Source organism: Danio rerio, chromosome 4 (assembly GCF_049306965.1).
Source record: "Danio rerio strain Tuebingen ecotype United States chromosome 4, GRCz12tu, whole genome shotgun sequence".
Taxonomy (NCBI): Eukaryota; Metazoa; Chordata; class Actinopteri; order Cypriniformes; family Danionidae; genus Danio; species Danio rerio.
The window spans coordinates 46389447-46414592 of record NC_133179.1 but is presented as its reverse complement, the minus strand read 5'-3'; the positions used below and the strand labels follow the sequence as shown (position 1 = coordinate 46414592).

At 40.6% G+C, this 25146-nt stretch overlaps 3 protein-coding genes across 7 annotated transcripts in view; 1 reads left to right on the top strand and 2 right to left on the bottom strand.

Annotated features, from left to right (window-relative positions):
• Positions 1-25146, bottom strand: part of zgc:174653 — a 954986-nt gene that overhangs the window by 785223 nt on the left and 144617 nt on the right. The gene's annotated exons all lie outside the window — the stretch shown is intronic.
• LOC103908679 (uncharacterized) overlaps positions 2699-25146 on the bottom strand; it is a 129949-nt gene continuing 107501 nt past the window's right edge. The window contains exons 1-3 of one of the 2 annotated variants that reach the window (XM_068219905.2): positions 18514-18556; positions 18011-18160; positions 2699-5598 (exon numbers count right to left, since the gene is read on the bottom strand). In XM_068219905.2, coding sequence (XP_068076006.1) covers positions 4766-5598; positions 18011-18095 — 918 coding nt within the window. In that variant the 5' untranslated portion in view covers positions 18096-18160; positions 18514-18556 and the 3' untranslated portion in view covers positions 2699-4765. Of the gene's footprint in view, positions 5599-18010; positions 18161-18513; positions 18557-25146 lie in introns of those variants that run through there. The other variant, XM_073947800.1, reaches the window with a different exon arrangement.
• LOC108183429 (uncharacterized) lies at positions 19004-24406 on the top strand. Its single transcript, XM_017355333.4, has 3 exons — positions 19004-19033; positions 19919-20068; positions 21880-24406. The coding sequence occupies exons 2-3, from the start codon at positions 19984-19986 to the stop codon at positions 22971-22973; spliced, it is 1179 nt and encodes a 392-aa protein (XP_017210822.1). The 5' UTR covers positions 19004-19033; positions 19919-19983; the 3' UTR covers positions 22974-24406.

Here is a 25146-nt window from a genome sequence, read left to right as displayed (position 1 = left end):
AACCTAAAGCTATCTGACAACAATCACTTACAACAGTGACAGAGTGTGTGGTTTAAGTCAAAAACTCAACCACTGAAAAGCCTTTATTATAGGACACAGCAGTTAGACAGGCCTCTTTCTATTAGCCGCGTGTCAGAAAGAATATTCTAGAGTGTTAAATAAAGAGCTCCAGTAATTAAATATTACCTTTTATGATAATGTTTCTGTGTTTATTGACTTTGGACAGAGTTCTAGCTCCAGAAAGATTACAATTTCTATAAGCCTTATTAGTCAAAACACATATTGTGGCCTTAAGAAATTAATGGCAAGAAAAATAAATGCATGAATGGTTACACAACATACTCAAAAAGGATGTTTAAGAGTAGTTTAATTTATCATTACAATAAAATGGAGGGTGGCATGTGTAATTTAATGAACTAATAAATCTTCTTATTATTTATTTTTTATTTTCTTATCTATTTCTTATTCTATATTTCTTTCCTTCGTTGAAGCAGATGTGTAATCTCTGTGTTTAAAACCTCCAGCTTCGCCTCTGTAAAGTGCGTTGCCCTTTTTTCTCACCGTGACTTTCTATGGTGACTCGTGAATTCGGCGATCTACTGAAAATGCCTTCAGGTGTGTGCCGTGCACGCGCATTAACTCGCGGTTATCTTCAGGAGGTTGATTTAACTAACTCTTGTCACCTGTTTTGGAACCAACATACTCGCGGTAAGCAGGTTTTGGGTAAATCAACCGAGAGTTTAGGTTTTAGCAGATGGTAAGTTTACCCAGCTTTCTGGAATACCGCCCAGATGTTTTCTTTCCCTTATTTATTTATTTGTTTATGTGTTTGGCGCATGTACTCGCGTGCGATCGTAAAACTGTCCCCGCCTCTCCTTTCACTCCACCCCGAAGCCCCAGCTGGCCATCTTTGGCCCAAGATATTCAGCAGCCCAAAAAAGGCCGGCCGCTGGCCCCAAGAAAGCCCAGATTTGGCCCGATTAGGCCCCGGAAGTGACAGTGGAAACGCGGCTATTGAGTGTGTATGCATGTTTCCCAGTAATGGGTTACAGCTTGAAGGCCATTTGCTGTGTCAAGCATGTGCTGCATAAGTTGGCGGTTCATTCCACTATGGTGACTCCTGATTAATAAAAATATTCAAAACAAATGAATACATGAGTAATATTTCTATTTGTTGTAATGGCTTGTTATTGCAATAAAAAATGAATAAATACATTTTAAAAAAGCAGTGCAATGTGGCTGTAGGCTGTATATCAGCACTGATGGGAGGCGTATAATATGGGCTCTTTAAAGCTCTGTAGTGGTGCAAAAAAGTATAGGCAAATGCTAAGAGCGCTGTACGTCCAGGGGGCGCCAGAAATGAGCGGGGTTAAGTTGGTTTTGTTTTCAATATTCCTGACACATTCAGTGATAGATGGCAATAACTCAAAAACCTCTTACCCTAAAAAGATCTAAAGTGTGTTTCCTACAAAAAGACAAAGCTGGTTATGTTTCACAACTGTCTTTTTCGTTTTTTTCGCTCGATATTACGAGCACTGCTCCGTTTAGCCAGGAGAGCTGTGCTCGCGCGGAGTGGAGCTCTCCGTAAGGGACCATCGGAAAAGTGCTTCTTTTTTTTTTTGTTTTTTTTTTCCTCTATCCTGCTTGTTTTATTTTAAACTCAACTAATTTTCTCTTAAATGAGCACAACAGTTACTAAAGTAGTCGAATGCTTCATTCATTCATTCATTCATTCATTCGTTCATTATAGATCTGTGCATTCTTACATTATACCTCTGTTATCAAACAAAACACAATGAGAGATTCATTTGCTGCTCTTCACTAAATAACTATAGTAACTTTAATTAATATGCAAATACAATTAAAAGTTAAATAGATTTTATAGCTTTATTTAATTTCTGTATAAGCCATTGATTTTAATAGGCTAAACCATTTATTTTATTGTCAATATTTTCTAATGTTCGCTATGTATTCTATCATTTGAAGCTATGTGTTGTCCCATATTTTAACATTCCAACGTTGATAGATATGACATAACATTGCTAATCATTAAATAGCTATAGTGCTATCTGTTAGTTTTACGTCAGCAAATGTTATGGAAGGGCATAGATGTTTTGGAAAATAGTAATAGTAATGTAACTATCCCATCATTCCTTCCTCAAGCAAATGTGTAAATATTAGATCTATTCAGCAATAATGTTAATTGCATTGGCATATTTATCTGACATTTTCCCAGCTTGTAGTAGTCGATCAAAAAGCTGTTTAGTTTCTTATGACTTTACACTAGCAGTGGAATTTACTGCGATGTGTCGGGGCGCCACCTAAAATCTTGCCTAGGGCGCCAAATTGGTTAGGGCCGGGCCTGAGGCTGGGTATAACACAACATACAGACAAAATGTCAGTTTACCTGTAAAAGCCTTTAGTTTATATTTTAAACATACCTCCCCTTTATACTCTTTTAAGGTGAAACAAATGAAAATTCTATTACTTAAAACTTAACAGTTTAAACTAAATTATTTTACTTTTGAATAACAAGACTATTTCTTCTTAAACTCGCTTCCTCTGTTTCATTTGCATTCAGGTTAGGTCTGAAAGTAATGACAGAACACCACAGAGGTGTTTAAAATCATGCAAAAATGTACTAATTACTGTAGATGGGAAAGATATTTAAACATTTAAAAAATAGTCATAAAAAATATTTATTTTTGTATGAAGTGCATCTTGATGCATTTTTATTCTTATCTCATCTAAGCCTGCTGGCATTCTTTTGCACACGAGGATGGGATGGTCTGGAACAAATTATTCATTCTTTCAGAAAACACAAAGCAACATCACTGTAATTGTGTGTCATCACACACAGAACTATATTAGTGGTTATTCACTTTAGCTTGAGCACTGTCGGACAGACAAGGGATCCTGAACAGAGCCAATATGGACAATTAGTATTTTTTAACAACTATAAACAAATTTTTGAATAACACATCTTTGCATATAAGACTACTTGTTAGTGGTAGATAGCTAACACATGAACATTTTTAGCCTATCAAAAAAAAAAATCAGAATTTATTTAGCATATAGCTTAATTGATACATGTATAGTTGTTTAGCCTGCTTTATCATAGCAATCTATGTGTGTGTGTCGACCTGCTCTGAAACATCTGGAATTCTCAATATTCATTATTGAATCCTAAATTTTCAATATTGCATTACACTATCCTTAAACACAACAGTCAACAGTAGTAGTTTAAGTCATAGTGTATATGTTTTTGAAGTTTTTCCCCTTGTCAGTTAAAAAGTCCAATAACTGAGGAGATTGCATATAATAATTTGAGAGATTTAAAGGAGGGAAAGCTGTCCCGGGGGAGAGCCCTAAGCTCATAAGATCCCCGAGCCCTGGGCTCCCTTCTGCAAGTAGGGTGTGAGGGGAGTTTGAGCTCAGGTAATTCTTGATAAACTCCCCCGACTCGTTTCTGTTCAACTGACAGATATAGAGATGGCTAAAGAGAGCTATATGGCTTACTAAGAGCTCGACTATGGTGCCAATGTAGAATGTTCAGTTTAATTAGATCGGACTGTGGGAGGAACCTGGGGAAAACCTACGCAAGCACAGAGTTAACGAGCAAACTCCACACAAAGTGTTAACCGGTTCAGCAAACTTTAACCTGTAACATTCTTGCTTTGAGGCAACATTGCTAACGACGGGGTCACAGTCTTTTGGATGAGACGTTAAACCGAGGTCCTGACTCTCTGTGGTCATTAAAAATCCCATGGCACTTCTCGTGAAAGAGCAGGGTTGTAACCCCGGTGTCCAGGCCAAAGTCCCTCTATCGGCCCATACGATCATGGCCTCCCAATCATCCCCTTCCACCGAATTGGCTCTATCACTGTTTCTCTACTCCACCAATAGCTGGTGTGTGGTGAGCGCACTGGCGTCGTTGTCCTGTGGCTGCCGTCGCATCATCCAAGTGGATGCTGCACACTGGTGGTGGTGTGGAGAGACCCCCCTCATGATTGTGAAGCGCTTTGGGTGTATGGCCATACACAATAATTGCGCTATATACAATAAATACACATTACATTACATTACAATCTAGAAGGAGGGGGAGTAGGGGTGGGAGGGGAATTTCTCAAGACAAAGATAACCGAGGTAAGAAACTCTGGTTATTTATAGTGAGTTAGGAATCATCTGATTGGTGAATTATGTTAGCTAATGCAGGACCAGTTGTGGACAATCATAAACATGTGATCCTCTCGAAAGTAATTTATAAATAAACTTCACGTCAACGAACAGCCAAACTACATGAAAAAGCTGCCGTTTTGAATATACCAGTGTTTGTGTGGACAAGGCCTCAATTTTGAGGACTCTGCTCTCCATTGTGAAGCTTCATGTGAGTGTTGAGGCTTCTTTTATGTTTAAAGTCTTTTCCACACTCATTGCATCTAAAATGATCCTCTCCTGAGTGAGTCTTCATGTGTTTCTTAATGGAGTCTTTGCGTGTGAGACTCTTTTCACACTGATCACATGTGAACACTATGGTTCCAGTGTGAAAATTCATGTGGTTCATGAGGCTAGATTTGGTTGTGAAGCTCTTTCCACACTGAACACATGCAAACGGTTTCTCTCCGGTGTGAGTTCTCATGTGGTAATCAAGTGCGTTTTTACATATGAAACTTTTACCACACTCTGTGCATGTGTAAGGTTTCTCTCCAGTGTGAATCCTCATGTGGATCTCAAGGTCTTGTTTTTGAGAAAAACTTTTCCCACACTATGTGCAAGTAAAAATTCTCTCTTCAGTGTGAGTTCTCATGTGGACTTCAAGGGTGCCATTTCGCTTAAAACTCTTTCCACACTGAGGGCAAGAGTAAGGCTTTTCCCCAGTGTGAATTCTCATGTGTGCTGCAAAGTTTCCTGCATGATAGAAGGTTTGTCCACACTGTTGGCATGTGTACGGCCTCTCTCCAGTATGAATTCTTCTGTGCACTGCAAAGTTTCCTGCATGATAGAAGGTTTGTCCACAGTGTTGGCATGTGTACGGCCTCTCTCCAGTGTGAATTCTCATGTGGGTTTTAAAGCCTTGTATATAACCAAAACTCTTTCCACACTGTTCGCAGGTGTACGGTTTCTCCAAAGTGTGAACTTTCATGTGAACGTCAAGGTTCTGCTTTTGGCTGAAACTCTTTCTACACTGTGCACAGTTGAAAGGCTTCTCCCCTGTGTGAATTCTCATGTGCACCACAAGGCTTCCTGCATGAAAGAAGCTTTTTCCACACTGTTGGCATGTGTACGGCCTCTCTCCAGTGTGAACTCTCATGTGGGTTCTAAAGCCTTGTATATAACCAAAACTCTTTCCACAGTGTTCACAGGTGTAAGGTTTCTCACCTGTGTGAACTCTCATGTGAACATCAAGGTTTGACTTTTGACTGAAACTTTTCCCACACTGTTTACAGCTGAAATGACATCCAGATTTGGCTTTCCGAGGTCTTCCACGTGAAGTCTTTTTAGTCAGTGTGGGTTTTTCATTAGTCATTAGTTCTTGGGGTTTCTCTAACTGCTGTTTCTCCTCCATTTGATCAGTCTCTTCTTTCAGCACCACCAAGTCTAAAAAAAAAGTGAACTTTAGTATGAAGGCCCAAAGGAACAAGCATGAAATGGATGTTTCACCCACAAATAAAAAATGACCTTACCATTTACTCTGTGTTATGCAGTTTTGAACTTTTCCTTTTTTCTGGAACACAAAGTAAGCCAATCTCTGCGTTTTCATCTTCTTTTGAGTTCAACAGGATCAAGAAACTCATAAAGGTTTAAAACCCACACGAGGGAGAGTAAATGGTGAGGCTATTTTCATTTCTGCATCAACAATCCCGTTTAAAGGGTTCTTATTATGAACCTTTTTACAAGATGTTAAAGGTTTTGGCTCAAAATAAGATCAAATACCTTGCAGAATATTTCTCTATAGCTCTTTTTGTGCCTGTGGCTTTAAATGCAAACGATCAAATGAACACGCTCTAGATTAACCGTGTTCATTCATGCGTAACTTCCACTCCATTTAAACATTTTTAACTTGCTTGAAAGACACGATTGAGACAAATCCTGCATGTTGACAGCAAGTGCGTGTAATTGACGCTAATATTTTTGAGTTAGCATTATTGTACATAACTTATTCAAATGTTCTCAGTACTGGGTTGCAGCTGGAAGGGCATGCGCTGTTTAAAGCATATGCTGGATAAGTTGGTGGTTCATTCTGATGCGGCGACCCCTGATAAATAAAGGGACTGAGCCGAAAGAAAATGAATGAATGAATTTACGCAAATGCTTAATGCAACGTTTGCTTTACCTGGAGTAATGAGGAGATGGCGAGATGACATACTTTGTTACTTGTTTTCATTAATTTGTATTTTTGTCATTGTTTTATTGCCTTTGTGCATGTTCTGAGGCTTAGCTGAAGACCTACATGATGACATTTTATATACCTGACAAAATGTAGAAATGCTATCTAAAAAGGTTTCCTGCTGTTTGTCCAATCAGGGAGAGTGGCAACGTAAAAATACAAATAATAATGTTAACCCGGGGTTCGCAAATGTGAAACTTCTGTTAATAAACACCCCGGTTTATATTTTAACCCCAGGTATAGCATGAGCAGTGTGGAACATGATTACAGATAACCCAGGATTCTGTTTATCCATTGTTAGAATGACACAAGGTTAACAATTTAAAGTGTGAAAAGCCCTAAAACTACTCAGCATCAGCTCTCTGGATAACCAGAGTACAAAGAGACAACTGTCAATCATGTCATAGCAGTGATCAGGGCCCCATTTTAGAAAGGAGGTTAATTGAAAACTCAGAGTATTTTAACCCTGAAATAAGAAAAACCTCTGGGTTTTCCGTTTCAAAATGGCAGGTTTGTCAAACTGGAGAAATCAGGGTAAGTCAAGCCTGTTTCTGAAAGAGAGGTAGTGTTTTGGTCATTCTAAAACACCTTAACCTTTTCAGTATTAATGTATATTATTAATGACCTCCAGAGTGTCAAGAGCGTCTGTTCTCAGCGTCTCATGGCTTCAAACACCCCCACGTGTTCATTGTGTGTCAGCATTGTCTTCAAGGCGCGAGTACATTTATTAAATAAAGGAAAGATTGACGCAGCTTCTTCTACTGCAGTAAATTCCGTTTTTACTGTTGATATTTGGTGCCAGTTAATCAGGAAGTGGTGATTTTGTTCTCTTTGATTCGTAGCATGGAAACGCTGATTTATTTGCATATATTTTATGTGATATTCCAGTTTTGCACATAAATTTAATTAATATTTTTGGATGGAAACACAGCTATTGCCTACATTACAGTCACACAAAGAACAAATGTAAGTCACGTACGAGAATGGCTTGTCCTTTTAAAATAAATGTTTTGCTTAAATTCACTGTCCTTTGACATGTACTGTTACTGGATTAATAGGATTATTATTCGTTCTAAAACATTTTTTTAGTTCTGCTTATATTCTAAATGTCATATCAACCTCTACCACTTGATCAATAATAGAGGCAGACAAGTGCACTTTTAAATCTATTAAAACTGATCAACGTGTTTAAAAGTGGGAACATGGGTAAAAATTTAATGATCACACATTACATTACTCATTTTATTATACTTAAATATTTAAATACTTTAAATGTATAATTACGCATTAACTTCAGCAGCTATGTTTTCCCACGCTAACTGTTTTTGTTTCCTGATGCAGTAATGTTACTTTTTAAATATATGGTCATATTTGCTATAATTTTGCATGAGCACATCAAGTTCAGCAGGAGAAAGAAATGCTGATCTCTTTTTTCAGATGTTGATATGGTCACTTGTAATATCTGCGCTCCATTGATAATGCCTTTTTTATATTCATGGTGTGCGCGCTTAACTCTGAGTTGGTCTAGGCAAAGTTGATTGACCCAACTCATATTAACTATTTTGAAACAGAAAACTCTTGAGTTTTTAGTTTCTCTGTAAATCAACTCAGAGTTCAAGTTTAAACTCCGAGTTGGTTGAACCTCCTTACTGAAACAGGCCCCTGATCTCATATGCTATTGTTCTCTTTCGGGAACTCTACGCTGCGTCTCTTTAGGAGACACAATGGGATACCATCCCTCTTTTATAACCTTCTGAAGCACAGGTGTAATCAATCCAATGTAATTGGCAGGATGCAATGTGCGTGTGGCGTCAGACCGAAGGTATAAAAGCTCCACACTCACAGTGAACTTCAGCTTTTTCTCTCTTCACTCTGCGAATGAGTTCGTTGATTTTGAAGCACTCACAGCACTGATAAGGCACTACAAAAACCATTTAAACTGAATCAAAGCACACACTTTCATTTTCTATTTAAAAATTTGCAAAATAGAAGACATTTAGATCATGTGTACCGCCATGTCCTCGTTTCCTCACAGAACAGGACACGCATGATTTGTGTGTGCAGTGCCTCGGTCAGGAGCACGCACAGTCAGCCCTTGAGGGGGGTGGCTGTGTGCATTGCGATTCACTTCCTGGTCGAGTGCTGCGAAGTCGCCGCGCTCTGTTTGATAAAGAGCCGGCGGCAGGTGTGCCGATCTGGCAGAGGGGATGGAGACAAGCTCGAGGGCTTCTTCTCCTCCTTCTACTGTGAGATCGAGGTCCAGTCTGCGCGAGCTGGAAGCCCGTTCATCGGCTTCTTCCTCTCGCGCTGATGGGCGGCTGCTCCGCCTCCCGGATTCTGAGGGAGTCAAGAGTATGGAGGGCCTTCGGGGCCAAAATGACGTTCCCCCATTATGCCCCGAATATGATGAGCTGGCAGAGGTCCTGGCCAATGTAACAGCTAAATATAATATTAACTGGGAAGTAGAGAGGCAGGAAGTGCGCAAAAAAGCTGGTTTGTGTGATGAACGCATCCTGCCATCACGAGACAGGCCTCTGAGGGGGGGTCTTCCATTTAACAAAGATCTCCAAAAAGAGATCATTTACACTTGGAAAAATCCATACACTGCCCGTGTTATAAGCCAGCAGGGATCAATATATTCAGCCGTTGCTGGTCTGAATGAGCACGGATGCCGCACAATGCCGAAAATGGAGGAGCATTTGGCGCGCCATTTGCTACCTCAGGCATCATCGGCGAAGACCCCCCCCCCCTTGCCGTCAAAACCAGTAAAATTAACATCGATGTTAGTCGGCAAGGCATATGCGGCAGCAGGCCAGTCTGTTGGGTGTCTGCACACAATGTCACTTTTGCAGGCATACCAGGCGGACCTGCTGAAGGAAGCCCTTGATAATGATGGGGCGGGGCCCGATACAGTAAGAGAAGTACTTTGGGCCTCGGACCCGTCTCTCCGTGCCACCAAAGAAATAGCTAGATCTTTAGGCCGCTCTATGGCGGCCATGGTGGTAACGGAGAGACATTTATGGCTGAATCAAGTGGACATCAAGGAGGAAGATAAACGAATTTTCCTTGATGCTCCCATTTCGCCCGCGGGTTTGTTCGGCGACTCTGTAGATCGGGTCGCCAAATCGTTTGAGCGGGCGAAAAAGAGGTCGGGCTCCTACGGGAGCTTCCTTCGACCAAAAGGGCATCCTTCTGGGGCTATGCAGCGGGACCAGCCCCAGCCGTCAACCAGCTCATCTGCCCGGTATAGAGCCGAGCAAAAAGAGAGTGTGGCTTCTCGTCAGCCCCCAAAAAGGAAATGGGGTGGGAAACGCTCTCAAGAGGCAAAGACGGGGACATACGGTGGTCCGAGGACCATCGTTGTGAAACGGTCTGGGCCTCAGAAGAAGTCCTAGCACTGGGACTTCTTCGGGCAGCCCCCAACGAGGAGCAAAGGCCACCTCCTCGTTGCCCACAGGGGGTCTATCCACCAACCCTCCCACCGTTGGTGTCTCAGGGCGTGGAGACCCCCGGCGATATCCACAAACGTTTCATCCCAAAAGTGGTGACGTTAGTGGACTCGCCCCCTCTACTGAGGGTCCAAGAGCAGTTAAATCAAGGGCCTCCTGTGGTGAGTTCGCCTCAGTGCCCAGAGTTAGCTACTCAGGGGAACATAGAGACCAGTCTCGAGAGACTGGTACCCCCTGCAGAAATTTTTGGCAGAGTGGAAACGGCTGCCGAATGTTTCGCAGTGGGTCCTGCTTACCATAGAGTAGGGCTACAGAATTCAGTTTGCTTCACGCCCCTCTCGCTTCAACGGGGTGCTGGATACCCTAGTGAAGCCAGAGCAAGCTCTAGTGATGGAACAAGAAATAGAATCTCTTCTGAGGAAGAGAGCCATAGAACAGATCCCTCCTCTAGACATCGAGTCAGGGTTTTACTGCCGTTACTTCATCGTTCCAAAGTAAGATGGAGGGCTGCGTCCGATATTAGATCTAAGACAGCTAAATCGATCCGTACAAACACTGAAGTTCAATATGTTGACTATCAGCACCATCGTGTCACAAATACAGTCCAAGGACTGGTTTGTCACGATAGATCTGAAGGATGCATACTTCCACATCTCCATCCTCCCAAGTCACAGGAAGTTCCTCAGATTCGCCTTCGGGGGCAAGGCTTATCAGTACAGGGTTCTTCCGTTCGGCCTAGCACTCTCACCCCGCACATTTACCAAAGTCGTCGACGCAGCTTTGGCTCCGCTGCGGCTACAAGGGATTCGAATTCTCAATTACCTCGACGATTGGCTCATTCTAGCCCGATCGAGGGAGTTAGCGGTTCAACATCGAGGTGTTGTTCTTTCATAGAGAAATTGGGGTTGCGGCTAAACCAAAAGAAAAGTGTGCTTGTGCCAGCTTAAAAGACCACTTTTTTAGGTGTGCTATGGGACTCCACGACGATGTTTGCGTGTCTGTCCCCCACCCGAATCGAGTCAATTCGGGCAGCCGCAAAGAGGATCAGACTGGGCCAAGCCATCACAGTCAAACAGTTCCAGAAGCTGTTGGGTCTACTAGCGGCAGCCTCCAACATAATCCCATTGGGTCTGCTACACATGAGACGATTACAGTGGTGGCTCAAAACCAGGGGGTTTTCCCCGAGGGGAAATCCGTTCCACACAATCAAAGCATCGAGGCGTTGCCTACGAGCGTTATCAATATGGAAAAAGCACTGGTTTCTGTCCCAGGGCCCTACACTAGGAGTAATATCTCAGCGCCTGGCTCTGACATCAGATGCCTCACGCAAGGGCTGGGGAGCGACCCTGAGGGGCCTTCCCGCATCGGGACAGTGGAGGGACCATCATCTCCACATGCATATCAACTGCTTGGAGATGTTAGCAGTGTTTCAGGCTCTAAGGCACTTCTTCCCTCAAGTGAGAGGTCACCATGTGTTAGTGAAGACCAACAACACATCGGTGGTCTCTTATATCAACCATCAAGGGGGTTTGAATTCGCGCCCTCTGTGCAGGTTGGCGAATCAAATCCATCTGTGGGCTCAGGGGAGGCTGCTCTCTCTGAAGGCAGCTTACATCCCAGGTCCGATGAATGTGGGAGCGGACCTCCTGTCGAGACAGGGGTTGGAGCCTGGGGGATGGCGACTACACCCAAAAGTGGTGGCGGCCATTTGACAGAGATTCGGCAGAGCCGACGTCGATCTATTCGCCTGTCAGAAAACAACACATTGCCCATTGTGGTTCTCCCAAACACATCCAGCACCTTTGGCGCTGGATGCCATGGTGCAGACGTGGCCGAGGCTTCGTCTGTACGTTTTTCCCCCAATCGCTCTGCTCCCGGGAGTCCTGGAGAGGGTCCGTCAAGGGGGGTACAACCTATTGCTGTTAGCCCCTTATTGGCCCACACGAGTGTGGTTCTCGGACCTAGTGTCTCTCCTCGACGGTCTCCCATGGGAGAATACCGTCCAGAGAGACCTCCTGTCCCAGGCGGAGGGAATGACAGTACACCCCCGCCCGGACCTCTGGAAACTGTGGGTGTGGCCTCTGAGGGGGCCCACCTTGTAGATCTTGGTTTGTCAACTGAGGTTGTTCAAACCATACTAAGCTCCAGAGCTTCCTCCACGAGGAGATTGTATGCCACCAAGTGGAAACTTTTTACTTCGTGGTGTACAGACCACCACCTGGATCCAGTCCACTGCCCTGCGGGGTCAGTGCTGCAATTTCTCCAGGAGCGTTTTGAATTCGGTTTGATTCCGTCAACGCTTAAAGGTTATGTAGCGGCAATGTCCGCATACCGTACTGATGGTCTTGGCAAAGACCCTCTGGTGGTCAGATTCCTCCGTGGAACGAGGTTGAGGCCTGCCTGCGCCAATAGGTTTTCTACTTGGGATTTGTCGATAGTGCTTGAGGGCCTGTCGACAGCCCACTTTGAACCAATTGAGGATGTGTCAGAAAAGTTTCTGACCCTTAAAACGTTTTTTTTGTTGGCCATTACATCCATCAAAAGAGTAGGAGATTAACAAGCATTGTCTGTAGCTCCCTCTTGTCTGGAATTCTCACCTGGTATGGTGAGAGCATTTCTGTACCCCAGAGCAGGCTATGTTCCTAAGGTCCCCACTGAGGTGGTGCGACCTACTGTGCTGCAGGCCTTTAATCCTCCACCATTTATGACGCCAGATCAGGAGCGCTTGAATCTGCTTTGCCCAGTGCGGGCACTAGATGCATACGTACATCGTACGTCCGCTTGGCGGACAACACAACAGTTGTTTGTATTGTATGGCTCACCCAAAATTGGGGCGCCAGCATCTAAGCAGTCTCTGAGCCGGTGGATAGTCGAGGCTATTTCACTAGCATATGAAGCCCTGCATCGGCCTCTACCTGAGGCGATCAGGGCTCACTCAACCAGGAGTATGGCGGCTTCGAAAGCCTTTCGTTCTGGCCAGTCCCTGACTGGCATCTGCAATGCAGCTGGGTGGTCTACCCCACATACCTTTGTAAGGTTTTATCAGTTGGACCTGGACCCTACTCCGGGTTCCAGTGTCCTAGCAATATAGGAGAACTCATCCCCGGCATGTAAAACTTTGGCGTGTTTGGGATAGTGTTCCCATTGTGTCACCTAAAGAGACGCAGCGTAGAGTTCCCGAAAGGGAACGCGTCAGGTTACGAATGTAACCATGGTTCCCTAAGGGAATGAGACGCTGCGTCGCGTTGCCATACTTTTTCATACCTGGTGCGCTCCGTTCGAGAGGTATAAGCTGAAGTTCACTGTGAGTGTGGGGCTTTTATACCTTCGGTCTGACGCCACACGCACGTTGCGTCCCGCCAATTACATTGGATTGATTACACCTGTGCTTCAGAAGGTTATAAGAGAGGGATGGTATCCCATTGTATCCCTAAGGGAACAAGACGCAGCGTCTTGTTCCCTTAGGGAACCATGGTTACATTCGTAATCTGACGCGTTTTAGAACTTCAGTTTCCTATTGGAGAAATAACCAGGAATAATAATTGAAATTTGTTTATTAACTAATTTCGAGAGGATCACATGCTTATGATTTATCACTGCCGGTCTCATATTAGCTAATCATTATCTTCCAATCATATGAGCCCTAAGCTACTATAAAGAAGTTTTCAGTCCACCTTAGCTTCGTTTGGAAGAAACCCCCCTTCCTCCCCAATTCTCCTCCTTGACCTTGATCGGGCGGCACGGTGGCCCAGTGATTAGCACTGAGAGCCTCACAGCAAGTACACCACCGGCCTAGTTTCGGTGGGCGTTTCTGTGAGGAGTTTGTATGTTCTCCCCGTGTCCGCGTGGGTTTTCCCCGGTCTCTCCAGTTTCCTCCCACTGTCTAAAGATATGCATCATGCTTAAGAATCAAGCACGCTTTAGCCCCCTTCACAGGTGTTCCCTTAGCTATCGCAGTCGGGGAGTTCTGAGATCCACCGAGCTCAGGCTCCCCTCTAGCTCTGCGAACAGGGGGAAGCCCCGGGCTCGAGGATCCCTTGAGCTCGGGGCTATCTCCCGGGACAGCATGCCAAACAAGCTTTGATAGATTATCAGCTAAGTGTGAATTCTTGAACCGGCTATTTGCTCTACAAACAAGTGTGTTCATGACTATACATACAAAGAAAAATAATAAAATTAGAAAATATGACTTTGCAACATTAAGCAGCATTAGGTATGGGCCAGTATACGTTTCTGACGGTATGATGACCTTGAATAAAAATATCACGGTTTAACTGTATTGTGATTACTGCTCTAAAACATATATATATATATATATATATATATAGCAGATGTTATGCATTAAGCATTTGTGTACGCCCATTACTAACTGGGCATTGTTAAGAGGTGTATAAAAGTCCATCTGAGATAAGTGGAAGTTGCACCATCGTCCAGCTGACTCGATGTGGTGTGTGTGTCGCTGCCATGCGTCTGGTATGTAGCGGCTGTTTAAGCCCTTTTCGCTTTCGTTTTAAAGTGTGTTTTGGTTTTAATTTAGTTTTTTGCTCTGGAAGGCTGGTGTCTGTTCGGCTGCTGTTGCACTGTAGAGTGGCTGCTGTGGGGCATCGTAAGCTTTATGAAATGGAGTTTCATGTTGCTGAACTTTCCCTTGTGATGTTTGTTGACATTTCTGCGAGCTCCCGTGACTGCTGTCTTCCCGGTCGGTAAGTAGAGCGATACTGCTCATACATTTTGTGCATTTTGTACAACTAGAAATAGAAACTGATTTTTATATCTTTTAGCTAGTTTTTAGTATGGATGCCTTGCTCTGCCGGAGGGATGACTGGCATCTCGTGTAGCGGTATGTGAAACCCCTGTAATCAACTGTATTTGGAAGGTATGTCGGTTGATTGTGCTCTGTTTTATCATACGTTGCACTGCGGCTTGAGCATCTCCTGCACTTGACATGCTGGATGCTGCTGTTTTGTTTCTAGTTTTGTTTTGTCTTCAGTTGTTATGTTTCTAGTTCTGTTGTTTCTAGTTTTGTTTTGTTATATTTGTGTTTTTGAGTTGTTGTGTTTTTTTTTTTTTTTGCTGCTTTTGTATCAGTGTTTTGCTTTTTGCATATTTGTTCTCTTTGATCTTTGTTTCTTTTGCATATTTACAAAAATAGGAAACGTAAAATAAGTTTGTGGTCTCGAGGACTGCTTTACTTTGCTTCAATTGCTGCATTTGTGGTGCTTTGTCCTGTTTTAACATTGCGACCTTGTGCTTTACACTGTATGATTAGCTGGGGCCTGTCACCTCCGTGCCCCCCTGAGTGGCTGGTAGCCGCTCTCAGGTAGTCTCTCATTTTGATGCTTCTGTGAGCCCATTTAATATATGTGCTTGTTGTACTTTTTATTTTTTTTCTAATTGTGGTTTTTCTTCTTTCCCTAGGAGCTGGGGGTGTCTAGTACAGGCAGTCGGGCCGCTGTGTGGCGTGACTCTTTTTCTATTAATTAGTATTTTGCCCACTTGTGTGCATTGAATTTCACTGTGTGGTGTTTTAAATCAAAGTGTGCACGTGTGAATCTGTGGGTCATTTTTGGGCCCAGTGCCTAGCCTGCCCGACTGTGGTGAGCCCCAGCTCCTCTGGTTGGATGAGGATTTATCTTTTTTCTTTTTTTGTAATTGCCTCCACTAGTGCCTTTTTAAAAAGAGTGCATGTGCCTGTCTTTTAATATTTGTGGTCCAAAAATAATTGAATTGTAATAAAAGAAACCTTATTCTTCTATATCCACGTCTCTTTGTCAGTAGTATGAAACCTGTATTTTATGTCCTAGCAAATGTACTGGGTGGCGTAGTAGAGCTCTAATTGCAATAGTTTGTGTTAATTTGGCTTTAGTGTGCCAGTTATTGTATTGGTCTTGCGACCAACAAAAAGCCTTATCCCCTCTGCGCGCCACATATATTTTAAATGTCTGGGTAAAAAAACAAAACAAACCAAAAAATTCCCTTTGAACTAAAAATTTTTATTTGAGAAACTTTTAAAGTATTTTGGAGCAGTAAACATGTCAGGCAAGATTATTCTGATGAATCATTGACTTCTGCTGTCTTCACTAGTTACAAAAGCACAGATTTCTTTACGATTTAAAACGGCATCTATGGATATATTTTCTGCTGGAGATACTGTTGTCCTGAAAAACTTAAAACATAAAAACCTTACATTCTAATGTTTGCATATCATCAGCATGCTGTAATCCATTTCTAACAGCAAAAGTCATTTTTAGGCTAGTTTGTTTTACCAGTTTTAGTCAGTGCAATGCTAAACGTTATTGTTCCACTATAATTTGTTTTTGTCTCACGTTGTCCCACAGCAACATCATATAGTTTAGAATACTGTACAATGTTTTATAATGATTAATTATTTTAGTGTCCATTTCATTCAGCATATTTTTAATTAGGGGCATCCATGTTTTCTGACATACTTTAAACCAGGGTTTCTACAGGTTTCATCAAGTTAAATTTAAGACTATTAAAGACATTTTTAAGACTATTATGAATGAAAATTTAAACTGATGAAGGGCTAAAGCAGTGGTCACCAAACTTGTTCCTGGAGGACTGGTGTCCTGCAGATATACCTTCAACCCTAATCAAACACACCTGAACAAGCTAATCATGCTCTTACGCCCTATTCACACGGGGCTTCAGCGTCAACGCTTGACAGAGGGCGTGTCTGAAGTTGGAGCTGAAACGATCGTCATAGAAGCGTCAGCCAATGAAATTCAGTCAGCAATAGGCCACTGTCTGAGCTGGTGTATTTGCATACAGCGATCTGATTGGCTGACGCTTCCGTCGGCGCTTGAAAAGTTGAGCTGGTCCCAACTTCTGCAGCGAGGAACGCTTCTGAAGCGGCGCCGACGGATCCACAATGCAGTTCGGCAACGCCTGACGTCACCCATTCAAAGTGAATGGGAAGCGTTGACGCTGACGCCCCGTGTGAATAGGGCGATACTTGGTATACTTAAAACATCCAGGCAGGTGTGTTGAGGCAAGTTAGAGCTAAACCCTGCAGGGACACCGGCCCTCCAGGACCAGGATTGGTGACCCCTGGGCTAAAGGCTAAGGAATTTTTTAAATGGCCAAAATGAATTTTTTTTTATTTGTTCTATCAAAAAAATATGATATTTAATACATTTAATAATAAAATAATAAATTAATAATAAAAAATTACCATATTTTAGATATTTCTTAGCAAAAGATTTTAAATATTGTGTAAAAACAAGCAAGCTTTACTTGTATCCACACAATTTTTTTCCAACATAAACATCGAAAAAATAATAAAAAAATAAAAAAATATTTTCAACGTTTTAAAAACTATAATAAACTAAATTTATGCGCAACAATCTGTCCAGGTCGATGTCCTCAGCAGTAAATACATGGAGCACATTTAAACAAATGTTATTGTAAGGAAAATAATTAAACCATTATGATAAATAGAGTTAAAATGACCTTTTTGAACATAAGTTGAAAGTTATATTGAGATGAATTGTTGGTTATTGCATGGGTTTTGGCCAGAGTACGAAGCAAAACATGAACAAAGGAAAATGAAGACTTGTTTAAAAAAAGATTCAAGACATACAACACAATATTTCAGTAAATTTAAGACTTTTTTAAGCCTGAAATTTGGATTTTGGAATTTACAATTTTTTTAACTCGCGGAAATCCTTGTTTATACACAATAACCCTGGTAATTAGTTATAATAATAATGATGTAATTCTAACTTGGATACTATCTGTGAGAACTAACAACTACTAGTAACAATGGAAAGTACTAAGCCAACACTATCACTGTAATAGCAGATATCTTCTATGAGAATACTTTTTAATTTAATGTTTTTATATATTTTATATAGCGCCAGTGCTTAAGAACTCTTTACACACAGTGGGGGTACAAGAAAAGCAATAACTAACGAATTAAGAAGGTAGGAGACTAATAATACATAAAATAATGACAAAAGACCTGGGGACAAGTAACAAGAAAGAAACTCATTCCTGTCTTTCAATGAGTGCTTATGTGCGTTTAGGAGAACTAGGCAGCACACTCAGGGCTGCAAGATGGACTTAATTTAGTATTCTTATTATTAAAATATATCTGAATGAGGATCAGATGACTTTTCAAGATCAAATGTCTTTGAGAATAAAAATCAACCTGTTTGTTCCTGTGGATCTTCCTGTTTGACTGGGAATGTTTCTTCAATCTTCAAATCTTCACTCTCCTCTTTAATAAACGCCATCTTTATAACAGTGTGGAGATCAGTCGCTTCAGCAGGAGTTTTTCTCTGTGTTTGGACACTTTATCCTGTTTAAAATGAACAAAACATTTAAAATGTCCTGATTAAATAAATAAAACAATGAACAGAAACAAAATAACTTTTCTTCAACACTTGCTTCAACAGTTTCTTTATATAAAAGTAATTAACAAAAATAAATCAGGTAAAAGGTTTCATTAATACTTATTACACACTTTTCTGTTAACCCACTTTATTTAAACAATTGCCTGTAAATACTGAGAATAAAATAGTACTACGTTGTATAAAGGGTTAAAATAATATGTCCAACAGCAGGAACATAATTTAACATTGTATAAAAAAACTAAAACTTTAGATCATTAACTTTAAATAGGTTTATATCTGTAAACGTTTTAAAACAAACCTTACTCCAGTTGAATCACAGCGCTGAAGCGGCGCCGCCTGATGACGTCACTCGCCGCGTCAAAATAAAAGTATTTTTTGGTTAGCTTTTTTCCATTTACTGTTGCAGTCATGACAAACCTTTAATGTAAATATTTTAAGACAAAGGTTTAATTTATTAAATAGGATAATGTCACTTCATTCTAAGTATGTATAAGAAATGGAGTACTAGTTTTAATCAGCTCATTTGTGGCTATTGTTTCTTGCTCTGACTTACCGGATTTATTTTTGTTAATTACTCTCATATAAAGAGAAGTTATTTTGTTTCTGTTCATTGTTTTATTTATTTTAAACAGGACATTTTTATTGTTTTGTTAATTTTTAATAGGGTAAAGTGTCCAAACGCAGAGAAAACCTGTATATAATAAGTCATGACTAAGAGTTAGTGGCAAAAAAAAGGTTAAAAAAAGACTTTTATTTGGGCGTGGCTTGTGACGCCATAAGCCTGCGCCGCTCTCGCGCTGTGATTCAACTGGAGAAAGGTTTGTTTTAAAGCGTTTAGCATATATAAAGCGTTTGATTAAAGTTTCAGGTTTTTCATTTAGTGCTAAATTATATACCTGCTGTTGACAATATAATTTTAACCCTTTATTTAACGTATTACTATTTAACTCACAGTAATGAGGTCTATTGTTTAAATAAAGATAAGATAAACCTTTTGTTCCCGAGAGGAAATTTGTCTTGGGCAAAAAAGTGCTATAAGCAGACAATAATATAAATAAAACAAACAAAACAATTAAGAACATACCTGAAGAAAGATTAAGTGAAGTAACAGTAAAGTGTGTAATAAGTGTTATAATGAAGGTTTAATTTATTAAATACCATAATGTCATTCCATTCTAAGTACATCACTATAAGAAATAGATAAGAGGTAAAGTTGGTTTTATATTCGCACATTCGTTCATTCAGAAGTTTATATTGTTTACCATGTTACTTTGAATATTTGATCAGATTTATTAGCATGCAAGTGTGACTTCTATACAACATTAACACTGTTTATATGACTGTGAACAATGTTGTACTTTGATAGTCATTGGCTGCTAATATGATTTCACTATTTAGAGTTTGCAAAATATTACTTTTATGAAATTATATTATAAAGGGAAAAGTCAGAATGTGTGAATAAACCAACCTATCTCTATGAAATTGAGTACTAGTTTTAATCAGCTCATTTGTGGCTATTGTTTCTTGCTTGAGAAAAGTGTGTAATAAGTATTAATGAAATCTTTTACCTGATTTCTTATAGTTAATTACTCTCATATAAAGAAACTGTTGAAGCCAGTGTTGAAGAGAAGTTATTTTGTTTCTGTTCATGGTTTTCTTAATTTTAAACAGAACATTCTTATTGTTTTGTTCATTTTAAACAGAATAAAGTGTCCAAACACAGACAAAAACTCCTGCTGAAGCGACTGATCTCCACACTGTTATAAAGATGGCGTTTATTAAAGAGGAGAGTGAAGATGTGAAGATTGAAGAAACATTCACAGTCAAACAGGAAGATCCACAGGAAAAAACAGGTTGGTTTTCATTGTCAAAGACCAACTCAGTCATTTGATCCTCATTCAGATATATTTTAATAATAAGAATACTAAATTAAATCCATCTTGCAGCCCTGAGTGTGCTGCCTAGTTCTCCTAAATGCATATAAGCACTCATTGAAAGACAGGAATGAGTTTCTTTTGTTACTTGTTCTCATGTCTTTTGTCATTATTTTATGTATTATTAGTCTCCCATTTTCTCTACCTTCTTAAGGTTATTGCTTTTCTTGTTCCTCTACTGTTTATAAAGCGTCCTTGAGCACTGGCGCTATATAAGATAAATAAAAACAATAAATTAAAAAAGTTTAACTGAGCTGACGATATTTTACCTACAGTATTCTCATAAAGGATGTCTGCTATTACAGTGATAGTGTTAGCTTAGTACTTTCCATTTGCAAATGTCACAATAATCACAATTCCAACTTCTTTATGGGTTTAAACTTGTTTCTAGTAGTTGTTAGTTCTCACAGATAGTATCTAGAATTACATCATTATTATAATAACTAATTACAGGGCTAATAACTGGGTCTTTAAATGTCTTAAATTCCAAAATCAAATTTTTAGGCCTTAAAGAGCATATTGTAGGTTAGACACCCCAGTGAGACAATGTGTGTAAGAGTAAAGTAGGCACTAGATTTTCTTTAAAATATACGTTAAAGTTTATTATTAAGCCGTTTGGAGTCGTTTTTAGTCACGGAAATTTACTTCTGCATCTGAAAAATCGCCAGACCGGAAGTGAAGTCGGATGAGGGAGTTCGTGCAAGTAACACTATGAAGACAACGGATCGCGGTGCGCGTTTGGATGCCGAGATAAGATATTCTGAGAGGCTCACACAAACGACAGACCACAGCTATACAATTATAAGCCTGTGGACAGACCAGCAGACAGAACAGCAGAGAAGTGTAATTTAACTCTATTGTGAGAAGAAACGAGCAGGTTTATGGTGAGGCCAGTGTTGGCTTACAGCAGGGGTGTCCAAACTACGGCCCGCGGGCCATCTGCGGCCCGCAATCAGTTTTGTGGCGGCCCGCGAGGCTTTTTATAAATATCAATATAATCTGGCCCGCTATACAAAAAATGAACGCAATTCAATAAATAACCACCGGGTGTCGCTATTACACGCATTCAATTAAGCAGCAGTTCTTGTTATGATCTAACTATCTATCTATCTATCTATTTATAGATAGATAGTTAGGAAATTTTACAGTATGTCTGATAATATTTTTTCTTCTGAAGAAAGACTTATTTGTTTTATTTCAGCTAGAATAAAAGCAGTTTTTAATTTTTATTAACCATTTTAATGTCAAAATTATTAGCCCCTTAAGTCTTCAGAACAAACCATTGTTGCCTAATTAACTTGCCTAATAACTTAAATTTGACTAGTTAACTTAACTAACCCAGTTAAGTCTTTAAAAGTCACTTTTAAGCTGTATAGAAGTGTCTTGAAAAATATCTTGTCAAATATTATTTACTGTCATCATGGCAAAGATAAAATAAATCAGTATCTTGAAATGAGTTACTAAAACTATTATGTTTAGAAATGTGTGGATCCTCGTGTGGTTTTAAACCTTTATGAGTTTCTTAATCCTGTTGAACACAAAAGAAGATAATAAAAAAAGAAAAAAAAACCTACTGGCTTACTGTGTTCCACAATAAAGGAAATGTTTAAAACTACCATGATGGAGAGTAAATGGTAAGGTCATTTTCATTTGTGGGTGAAACATCCATTTCTTGCTTATCGCTTTGAGCCTTCATACTAAAGTTAACTCTTTTTTTTTTTTTTTTTTAGATCTGATGGTGCTGAAAGAAGAGACTCATGGACAGAATGAAATAGATGAGAAACAGCAGTTTATGAAACCCCAAGAAATAACGACTGATGAAAAACCCACACTGACTAAAAAGACTTCATCACACGGAAGACCTCGGGAATCCAAATCTGGGTGTAATTTCAGCTGTAAACAGTGTAGAAAGAGTTTCAGCCAGAAGTCAAACCTTGATGTTCACATGAGAGTTCACACTAGGGAGCAACCATACACCTGCGAACAGTGTGGAAAGAGTTTTGGTCAAATACAAAGCTTTAAAGCCCACATGAGAATTCACACTGGAGAGGGAAAGTTCACATGCCAAGAGTGTGGAAAAAGCTTTTATCAAGCTGGAAACTTTGCAGCACACATGAGAATTCACACTGGGGAGAAGCCTTTCAGCTGTAAACAGTGTGGAAAGAGTTTCAGTCAAAAGTCAAACCTTGATGTTCACATGAGAGTTCACACTAGGGAGCAACCTTACACCTGCGAACAGTGTGGAAAGAGTTTTAGTCAAAAACAAAGCTTTAAAACCCACATGAGAATTCACACTGGAGAGAAGCCTTTCAGCTGTAAGCAGTGTGGAAAGAGTTTCTGTCAAAAGCCAAACCTTGATGTTCACATGAGAGTTCACACAAGGGAGAAACCTTACACCTGCGAACAGTGTGGAAAGAGTTTTGGTCACAAACAAGACCTTGACATCCACATGAGGATTCACACTGGAGAGAAACCTTACACATGCACAGAGTGTGGTAAAAGTTTCCCACATATAAGCTCACTTAAACACCACATGATAAGTCACACCAGAGAGAGGCCGTTTACATGTGCTCAGTGTGGAAAGAGCTTCACAACCAAAACTAGCCTCAAGAACCACATGAATGGTCACACTGGAACCATAGTGTTCACATGTGATCAGTGTGGAAAGAGTCTCAAACGGAAAGACACCATAAAGAAACATATGAAGATTCACTCAAGAGAGGATCGTTTTAGATGCAGTGAGTGTGGAAAGGGCTTTAAAAGTAAAAGAAGCCTCAACACTCACATGAAGCTTCACAATGCAGAGCAGAGTCCTCAACATTGAGGCCTTGTCCAAACAAACACGGGTATATTCAAAACGGCTGCTTTTTCACATAGTTTGGCTGTTCATTCAAGTGAAGTTTATTTATAAACTACTTTCGAGAGGATCACATGCTTATGATTGTCCACGGCTGGTCCAGCATTAGCTAAAACATGATTCACCAATCAGATGATTCCTGACTCACTATAGATAACCAGAACACAAAGCTGCAGTCACAATAGAGTTTGAGATTGTGAAATTCTGTCGTACGGTGCTGTTAAAAGGGGCGGGATCAAACAAGATTTTTAGAAATTAAAAAAGTGAGAAATTGCTCCATGGTTTAAATTTCTGTCCAGAGAGGTCATGTTTTGATCCTCGATTGGTCTCACGCAGTCAAGTGATGCGATTTCGCAGGTCAGAGTTCACCAAGCATGAACTTTGCACCTCAGCAACCGGCGAAACTTGACGCATGACCCTGTTTCTAGTCTGACGCATTCGCGTGCGTATGAATGGAAGTCTATGGGAGGAAAAGCCCAGTGTGACCGTAGCTTAACTCAGTTATCCTTGTCTTGCAGAATCCCTCTCCCACCCTTACTCCCCCTCCTTTCTAGATTGGGCAACACGGCAGCCAATGATTAGCCAGTGGTTAGCACTGTTGCCTCACAGTAAGAATGTCGCAGGTTAAAGTCGCTGCTAACCAGTTGACTTTTTGTGCAGAGTTTGCTCATTCTCCCTGTGCTCGCGTGGATTTCCCCTGGTTTTCTCCCACAGTCCAAAAACACACAACCTAAGTAAACTGAACATTAAATTGGCACCATAGTCGAGCTCTTAGTAAGCCTTATATCTCCCTTTAGCCGACCCTATATCTGTCATTAGAATAGAAAGAAGTCTGGGGAGTTCATCGAGATCTACCTGAGCTTAAACTCCCCTCTCGTCCTGCTTACGGGATGGAGCCCAGGGCTCGAGGATCTTATGAGCTTAGGTCTCTCCCGGGATAGCATGCCAAACAAGTGTGAACTCTTGAATACATATCAAGTTACTGATAATGAAACCCTTTGAACACCTGAAAATTTAAACTCAACTGAAGAGGGGTGAAGATTTTGCCAGCTGTTTTGTCATGTAGATCAGGGGTCACAGCCCAGTACCAGGTTGTGAGAGTTGCTATCGGGCTGCAAGAAGACAAAATAACTCTGCATGTTGATAGATTGTATTGGCTTGTTTCATATGCAACAAGTATCTACTTCTGATAAGATGTGAACCAAATGACCAACAGGAACTCAAGAGATGTGACTCAACCAAAGTAGTTGGGTTTAATCTCCAGTGGGGTTTCATGCTTTAGTATAAATTAGTGTCTCACAGACAGTACTTTGGTTTAAGTTACTTGACGATGGACAAGTTAACATCACTGCTGATGAACTGCACAATTAATTGTCTTCAATAAAGTCTTCTCCCCGTAAGAACTTTGGTCAGCTTACTTATTTTATGTATTAGAGTCATCTATACGTTGGTGAGCCACGCAAGAACGGTTAAGCAAAGTACAGCAAAATCTGACAATGTGTTTCAACTTATTATGAACCGACAACCATATTTGTGCAGGGTTCCACTCAATTCTTTCATGTTGTCACAACACAAATTAAGTTAACTTAACATTTTTAATAAATTTATGTGGATTAAATATTAAGGCCCGATCCCAATTCTACTTTTGTACCCCTTCCCCTTGGCCCTTACAACCGAGGGTTAAGTTGAAGGGCTTCAAATTCTACCCCTACGAATTGGGACAGCACTACAGTACCTGCACATGTCATCATATGTCCTCGAGATTTCTTGCTTCATATGAGATCAGACGATCGCGACTGCTGTACTTATTCCAGTTGTTATTGTTGGGTATTTATCTTCAGGAAATCACTGAAGGTTTATGTTATCATAATGATCTAATGTGGCAATAAGATCGTAACGGTACTGTGCATTTAACACAGTGGCCAAACTTATCAATGTAAACACACAACAACAGCATTAACATTATAGCAGACACTGTAAAAAGCTCATTGACAGCCACTTGACTTTTCTGACAGGGTATTCCAGTGTCATCGAGTGTCAGAATTTTGTGGGACTGCTGTACAGGAGTTATGATTAGGGATTAGAGCAGCAAAATTAATCGAAAAAAGATTGCGATCTCGATTCGACCCCGTTGACGATC